Source organism: Nicotiana tabacum, chromosome 10, assembly GCF_000715075.1.
Source record: "Nicotiana tabacum cultivar K326 chromosome 10, ASM71507v2, whole genome shotgun sequence".
NCBI classification, from domain to species: domain Eukaryota; kingdom Viridiplantae; phylum Streptophyta; class Magnoliopsida; order Solanales; family Solanaceae; genus Nicotiana; species Nicotiana tabacum.
Genome location: NC_134089.1, coordinates 101,407,338 through 101,415,639, shown reverse-complemented (window position 1 = coordinate 101,415,639; position 8,302 = coordinate 101,407,338). Strand labels below are relative to the sequence as shown.

At 35.1% G+C, this 8,302-nt stretch overlaps 1 protein-coding gene across 1 annotated transcript; it reads right to left on the bottom strand.

Annotated features, from left to right (window-relative positions):
- Nucleotides 1-2,896: 2,896 nt before the first annotated feature.
- On the bottom strand, nucleotides 2,897-7,414 carry LOC107784444 (organic cation/carnitine transporter 4). Its single transcript, XM_016605577.2, has 2 exons — nucleotides 6,853-7,414; nucleotides 2,897-4,266 (listed from the first exon to the last, which is right to left on the bottom strand). The coding sequence occupies exons 1-2, from the start codon at nucleotides 7,277-7,279 to the stop codon at nucleotides 3,077-3,079; spliced, it is 1,617 nt and encodes a 538-aa protein (XP_016461063.2). The 5' UTR covers nucleotides 7,280-7,414; the 3' UTR covers nucleotides 2,897-3,076.
- Nucleotides 7,415-8,302: the final 888 nt, after the last annotated feature.

Genomic DNA, 8,302 nt, shown 5'->3' with positions numbered 1-8,302 from the left:
TACAGGACATTCAAACAACATCGACTCGTTGTCCAAACAACAAGATTACAACTGGAAACCAACGAACAGGAGAACTCGACGAACCTCAAACCATGAACAAAACCGACAAATGATATCTCGATGGCATTAGACTATACTACCTTGACTCACCGGAAACTCGACCTCGAAGTTAAAGAAAAGTGAGAGAGAATGAGCTGTTTTGCCGGCTAATTTTGGCTGAAATTTGGACTGCTTTCTGGGTTGGATTCGGCTGATTTTTGGGATGGTTTTTGACGCATTTGATTGCTGGTTTTTGGGTGTTTAATGGTTGAAGTTGGAGGTGTGTGTTAATGGAGGTTTGGTGCGTTTTTTGCTTGGGGAAAAAGGAGGTACTGCGTTTTTTATTCTCTATGATTTTTGTTTCCTTTCCTCTCTCGCCGGGAAATGATCAAAATGGTCCTTAATGTATAGGGGTTGGACTATTTTGGTCCTTAATATGTATCGCTTGACAGAAATAATCCTTAATGTATATAAAAATTTGATCTTTTGGTTATAAACCCTAAAGCTAACCTTAAAATTCAAAAGCTCCGTTAAACTAAACCTAGATTTCTAAAAAGTGAAGCAACCCCTTTCCCTCATCTTCTCTCTTACAACGTTCTTAGACATCATCCTCCATTTTCTCCCTGAAAAGAATCACCAGCAACATATTCTTTCATGGAAAACAACACACTCACTTCTTATCTCTCCCTGAAGAACAATTCCAGCAGCTCCGATTAATAAAAAAAAGGCACTCATTAAAATAGGTGCAAAAAGTACTCCTTTATAATTAATTTTGGTTTTCATGATTTGAGATAGTTTCCTTCTCCAATCAAGAGCTTAGCAGATAGAGAAGTGACTCGTGATGAAAAAATTTCAGAAGCTCGAACTGAAAATATTTTCTTTGCAGTAGTGGAAGTAGAGATCAAACTAGAGAGGAGAGCAAACTTAATTACAAGTAACTTGTAGAGTACAACTTTTCTGATCTCTCTTTCCTCCTCTCTTGTTTCACATTCTACCCGTAATTTTTATCTTTTGTTATTGATTTAAGCCTACAGTTCATTGTTCTATCCCTTTTAAAGGAGTAATATAGCTTCCCCCTTTTCTGTTCATTTCATTGTTCAAATACTAGGGTGGAAACTAAGCCGATAGAAGTGAAAAATAGACTACTTGAGTTACTTTTTTATATTAATGAGATATTTTAGAGAGAAAAAAAAAAAAGTAAGGGAATTGTGGAAGAAATGGCCAACGAGAGAGAAGATGAGGGAGAAGGGGCCTGCGGTCTACAAGACTTCACTTTTAAGGAATCAAGGTTAAATTTAACAGAATTTTTATTTAAACCCTTAGGTTTTTGGGTTTAAGACCAAACTGAACATATTTTCATATACAGAAAGGAATATTTCTATCAAGTGATATATATCAAGGACCCAAATAGTCCAACCCCTATACATTAAGGACCATTTTGATCATTTCCTCCCTCTCTCGCCCAATCTGTTTTTCTTCTCCTTTTTTTTTTTTTTTGTTTTATGTGTGGTTCTATACTACTCCATATAGGAGTGAGGAGTAAAATGAGCATCTGAGGCAACTTCCTGTAAGATGCCTAAATGGGGAAAATGCTAATTTAAAAAAAACTAATAAGAATAAAAAAATCATGGAAGATGATCACGTGGGAGTTGGCAAAAAATGAGTGAATTGTGAGGCCTCCAAAGCGTGTGCATGTGAGAAGCTACCAAGAAAAGTGGAAATTTGTTAGGAAGAATCTTCTACAAGTGGTAAATGGGATTGGGTTGTTTTTTTTGTAATATTTTCTTTTCTCGATAATAAATAAGCAAAATAAAATCTACTCCGATTAAATAAAAAATAACAAGGTAAAATTACTACATAGTCAATACTTATTTATTAAAAGCCTCTAAACCTAAAATTCGTGCTAAACTATATTTTTCAAAACTTTTCTTTTTTTGGGAATGAAGATAAAACTTATACTAAAAATATGACTCTTTTTTATTATTTTTAATTTTCTTAAATAAAACATATAAAAGGGTGACAAAGCTAAAATATCATAAACTTAAAAACTATTTAACTACTAAAAAGTGGTGAAATTTTTTAAATATGGTCAAAGATTAGGTGCTCACAATTAGGGTTATAGGTTAGAAAGTAGTTGAGGCTAGTATGATAGGATTTTGTTGCTAGTGGTTAATGTTGTATTCATACTATTCTTTCGTTTTTTATAGTGACTGGTATAGTTAGAAAGTAGTTGAGGCTAGTATGATAGGATTTTTAACCAGTATATTTACTGGTTATTGTTTTTGTTTTTCATCTATTTTCTGGTTCTTATGATGCTGTTACTATTTCTGTGGTTTATGTTGATGGTACTGATATATTGTCTCTTTTTCGTCTTCTTGAGCCAAGAGTATCGGAAACAACTTCTCGACTCCCTCGGGATAGGGGTAAGATCTATGTATACAATACCCTTCTCAGGCCCCACTTATAAGATTTTAAGATTTTACTGGATCGTTATTGTTTTTGCTTAGTCCCCGAAGGAGTTGTAAGGTAAGGTCTAGTCCTCCTCGGTTCGTTTTTACTAATACAACACTACCTAGATATGCATCTCGGTAACATCATTACTAAGAAAATCAAAAAGCGATCGCATATTATCAATTTTTCAAAGTACATCTAAATTCTCAAATACGTAAACATGGCATAGGATAGTGAAAATCATGCTTGTTAGTTTAATAATTTGACAAAGTGGTAGTCTATATTTAACAGTTAACTAGAAGTTTATTTACCTTCTTGTGTTTTTCATTAAAAAGGATGTAATAATTTAAGAGGGAGAACGACTCTCTTTGGGACAAAGAATAATCACTTTAATTCCAACGCCATACCGCACAATTTTGAACTTGCATTATTACGAATACCTAATGTAAGATGAATAATACTATTAGTAAGTCTCTAAGTACAACCCAAAAATAGGTTTCTCAAAATAAAGTACAAACATTCACAAACTAAAAACAAAATTTGAAACAAAAAAAGAAGAAGAAGAAAGTTCTCTAAAACCTGCAAATTAAGCTAGAATACAGGGTTTCTCTGCTTCAGCTTCTTCCATTCCAGCCATTGTGTCATATAATGGTCTATTTAAGGTTTCAGGCAAGTACATTACAAGTAACCCTCCAGCTATTCCACATGCTCCAAACACTGCAAATGGTACGCCACCCCCTAAAACAACCACAAGGGGTGCCAAAATTGCCCCCATTTGCGAAGCCTGCGTTGCACATCCTAATGCTGCATTTCTCACCACAGTTGGAAACAACTCCATGGAATACACAAACAACAAATTGTAAGTTCCAGCCATACCAAATATCCCTAAAACTCCACACACCATTCGGACAATTTTCCATGTTCCGTAACCTTTCATCAAGCTTCCTGCCAAGCAAAAAGCTCCACTGAACCACATTGTCCATATTGCTAATGGCTTTCTACCGAGCCTGTCCAAAACTAATGCAGTTATAAGATACGCAGGCATTTCAGCCACTGCATTAAGGGCAACGTTGAGGTAGAGATTGGTCCCAAGGTTGACAGCATTCAAACTTAACCCATAATAAACCACGGAACAAAAGAAGTTAATAGCCACAGCTAAGAATAACCGAAACCGCGTTAGAGGAAACCTTAGTACATCTAAAAGTGATCCATTTAACGCTTCTTTGGTATCGGGTTCCAGCTTTGATTCGGATTGAGAATGAGGAGCATCGTCATTGTTCACTTCACTGTCGAGTGCAAGAAGAACGCCATCAGGAAGGTGTTTGCCATTTGATATGGCGATTTTGTGCATGATCTTCATGGCTTCATCTACTTTTCCTCTAACGAGGCACCAGCGAGGTGACTCGTGGAGGAAAGGAAGTATGAGGATAACGAATAAAACAGATGGGACGGAAGAAGCAATGTAAAGAGAGCGCCACGACTGGAAGAAATAAGCAATGGCAGAGAGAGCGGCTATCCCAGTAGAGAAAAAATAGAATGTGGACATTCCAGCTACGCCGCGCCAGGACTGCCCAACAGGTTCAGTGGCTAAGACAAAAGAACAAAGGCCAGTGCCTCCGGTGCTGAAACCGGAAAGAAAGCGGAATAAGGTATAGGTCCAGTAGTCCGAAGAGAATGCTGTTATACAACCAAAGATGGCGTTTAAGATGCTAACAATAGTGAGGGAGCCTTTTCTTCCTAATTTGGAGTCTGAGAGATGTCCAAATACTCCAGCACCTGAAAACCATTAATTTAAAAGTGTTTTTCAAATTTTGTGATATCAAGTACCACCATCATCTCCAAGACAAAGTGACAATATCTTGTTCATTTTCCCATTAAAATTTTCAAACTCTGAGCACTGAGCAGTAACTGTAAGCTCAGCAAAGTAATTACCAATCTACATTCTGTATTGTGCCACATTGAAAGATCTTTAACAGAGAAGTTAATTTTACAAGTTAAAGGGAGTTACCCCTTCCGTTATTTGTTTGATCGAATAAAACATTAGGATTTTAGAACATGCCAAAAATAATTCCAAACTTGAGATATTAAACACAAGATAATATTTCTATTAAATTATATGGATATATATATAATTACCTAATAAAGTAATTTTTGTTAAAAAAAAAGGTGACATAAAATAGCATATAAAGATTAATTTCTTTTGGCGAATTGAACATGGGTAACATAAACTTCTTAGGTAACGTCCTTAATAACTGACAACCTATTATTAAGGAGTAGCACGAGTAATACTTTTGAAGGAAGATGGTATTTGGTGCTGCATCATACTACATATCTTTAAGTGGTGAGACGTTAATCTAACACGTGTCATATGCATGGAAAAATAAACAACGTGTCATACGAAGTGACAAATAAGCTTCATAAATGTCAAAAGAAGTAGCTCCTCCTTATGATAAGGGTGCTCTGGGTCCCACCCAGTATAACAACATTTGCTCCTACTCCGTATTCCAATTATTGCAAGATGCTGGCCAAGAGAAACTAGACTATATTAACTTATCTGGTCTGGTCTGGTCCATATCCTACTTAGTACTCCAAATATAATAAACAATTCAAGAACTAGATACACCTCTCCCTTTGTTCCAGAGTTGCCTTCTTTTCATTTTAGCTGAATTATCGAAAATAAAGCAGACTATTCCAATTTCCAATAGCACACAAGGAAGAATGGAATATCCGAATCGGGGCAGCATATTCTCAACTTTCAATTTAGGCGGGTGAGTGGAAAGTAAGAATGGGTTTTTTCTAATACAGGCCAAAAAGTATATACCATTACCATAGTATCTTCCTTTTTTTTTTTTTTTTTGGATAAGAATTATAAGGTGGCATAAACCCGGAAAACAACAAGATTATGAGGCTCCTATGGAGTTATGAAACAATTAAGAACTTAATCATGAGGAGGTTTAGCAAGGAATTGAACATCAAGGCCCAAAGAGTAATCCAAGTTAGACAAAAAATTTGATTAGCATGAGAGACCAAAACTTAATCAAATAAATTTATGAGTTTGAACAATTCTATCCCCCGATTTCTTTTTTCCTAACTAGCACCGAAAAACAGGTTAGGTTCAACGAGACGTTCTTATCTTTTATTCTACTTTTTAGTCTGAGATATCGTCTATCTTAGTCGCTTGTGTCCCATTCAATTAAGATTGACATATTTGAAGTTAATTAATCATTAACAAATCGTGATCAAACAAAATTCGACGCAATCTTTTCCTACTAATTATATCTTTTATTATTAAAAAATAAAAGAACAAAAAGCAAAGAAGAAGGATGTGGTGTTGTCAACTTTGTACAAACTGATAAAAGAAACAACAAAATTGACAGGATAGAGATGCTTGTGGTGAATAGGGATGTTTCAGCCAAGGAAAAAAAAAAGTCATCTCTGTGAAAGGTGCACGCGTACTAGTCTCTAAAGATTATATAAAGTGGCCACGCCAGGATAATACATGGAAGAAGCATATAACGTGTGATCCTCTGTAACACCATTATCATAAATATTATATTTTTCTCGGAATCAATTCTTATATTATATTATAATATATGTCCTTTATAATATCACGAAATGATTGTCCTGAGAAACATTGTCCACAAGTTGAAAGACATATGTTTTCAATCCCCATTTAAACTTTTACTTACGGATAATGTAAAAGAATTTTAACTTATATTGGCAAATACTAGTGTTATTTACTTGTCTTATTTTTAATCTCATTTATTATGAACAATTGTTTAATATATCTTCGTACTTATCAAATAATCTAATAGTATAAAAAATTATCACTATAAATGTTTATAAACTAGTATTTGATAAACAAGTTAACTGTCCACCCACAGGACAAGAATAAGGTCGGTATATACATTACCTTCTTTACATCCTATATATGGAATTTCACCGGAATTGTTGTTAACTGCCCCCAACGTGTTTTTTCACTAACTATCAAGGCAATTTCAGAATATTGTATTGAAGACCCCAATTTAGTTGAAACTCACATACTACTGCTACTACTTAGGACACAACTTTACATAAACCATCCATCCAAAAAATACTCAGCTAATGACTTCTACACCTATTGACAAATGTACCTCAGGACTCATGAGCTAAGGTTTTAAAGATGGACAGATGGTGTTATGTTGTTCTAAGTGTAAAAGGTCACAAGGAAAAACATTAATTTATGTTTAACCTCCTTCATTGGTGAAAAAGAAAAAAAAAAGAAATACCTTCTTCATTCAAAATAATTTAAGACACTAATTTCTATATTTCTTCTTAAATCAGAAAAAATAGGAAAAGAAAAAGGGATAAGAAGTAACATACCGATCATGCAGCCAGCGAAAAATAAGGCTTGGACAATTCCAACTCTGTATTTCTGTCCACATATCAATCCAAACTCCGATACCGTAGAACTTCCAATTCCACCGAACCATTCCCAAGACCCTGGCTCAAGCTCGCACACACTTTTAGCCGTTGAACCGCACCCACGGCTCGTCGTACACCGCCACCCCGGTTCACGATCCGAAAAAATCATGACCATGGTGTGAATCCCTTCCAGCGCCCAAGCCAAGCTTGTTAGCACGAAATGTCTCAATTGCCACCACCCAAATTCTCCGCAGTATTTTTCCAACATTTGATCCATCGTTACTTTCTTCGGTTTTGAATATCCGTCCGCCGCCGGCGGGATGAGCGGTGACCGGAGGTCACCACCATCTTGTTGATTTGTTGATAAAGCTGATGATTTTGACATTTTTTGTTGATGATTTTTTTCTTTTCTCGCCAGGGATTATCGATGAGGTTGGCGGCTATATATAGGATATTCTTCAGTTCTAGAGTTCGTGGTGGGCAACAATAAGAATAGGAGCCCTCTTTTTTATAGTGTTGTAATAAACTTTGGATTTCGCAATTTATGACTATTAGATGTTTTGTGGAATAAGTGTATGTTTAATTTTTTTTAATGGAAGAACTCGCTTATCTAATTTTGGTTGATAACGATAGAATTATTTTATTTAAAACAAACTAAAGGCTTAAAAAAGATCTATATAGAAGTTTAAAAAACAATGCATTTGTTATATTGACCACTTTTTTATTGCGTTGCGTATCAAATTTGGCACTCTTGATCTTAACATGTTGCTTTATTTTCATATTTACAATATATAAGTTGGCTTATGGTTTAAAGAATCGCAAATTATAATTTTTTTTTTATGTTTCAAAATCATGTTATATACACAATTTCTTCAAAAAGCTTTTTATTTTAACAAAAGCATTTTCAGAAAAAAGCAGCGCAGAATCACCTTGGATGCGCATACATCTAGCCATTGATTTAGGTAATTTGTTTGAGTCTTTCTTTTTATTGCGGAACTGATTCATATAAAATAGAAAACTACGAAATCACCTTGGATACGCATCTCACCATTGATTTAGGTAACTTATTTGAATCTTTCTTTTTATTGCAGAAGTTATTTACATAAATAGAAAACTACTTTCCTTTTAAGGGTAATAACGTACAGGCAAAGCAGGAAAACCATTAGTTCCTACTTCGACTGAAGGGAAAACTAGTAGGAGTAATATGTTTAACAAATAAGGAGCAGACACTTTACAATATTTTAACGGCAAAATCCCTTAAAACCCCCTAAACTTGACACGGATTATTAGTTACAGCCTTAAATTATTCGTGGTCTTAGTTACTCCCTCAACTTGGTCTTTTGAGAGCCATTACACCCCCCCCCCCAACAAAGTTGATGTGGCAAAGATTGTGGGTGCACTCGCCTGC

What these genes read in the sequence shown, in the direction of transcription:
- LOC107784444 (XM_016605577.2), bottom strand. Translation starts at nt 7,279, where the DNA reads ATGTCAAAATCATCAGCTTTATCAACAAATCAACAAGATGGTGGTGAC. An exon ending in TTTCGCTGGCTGCATGATCG is followed by an intron (nt 4,267 to 6,852) that starts GTATGTTACTTC and finishes AATGGTTTTCAG; the next exon opens with GTGCTGGAGTATTTGGACAT.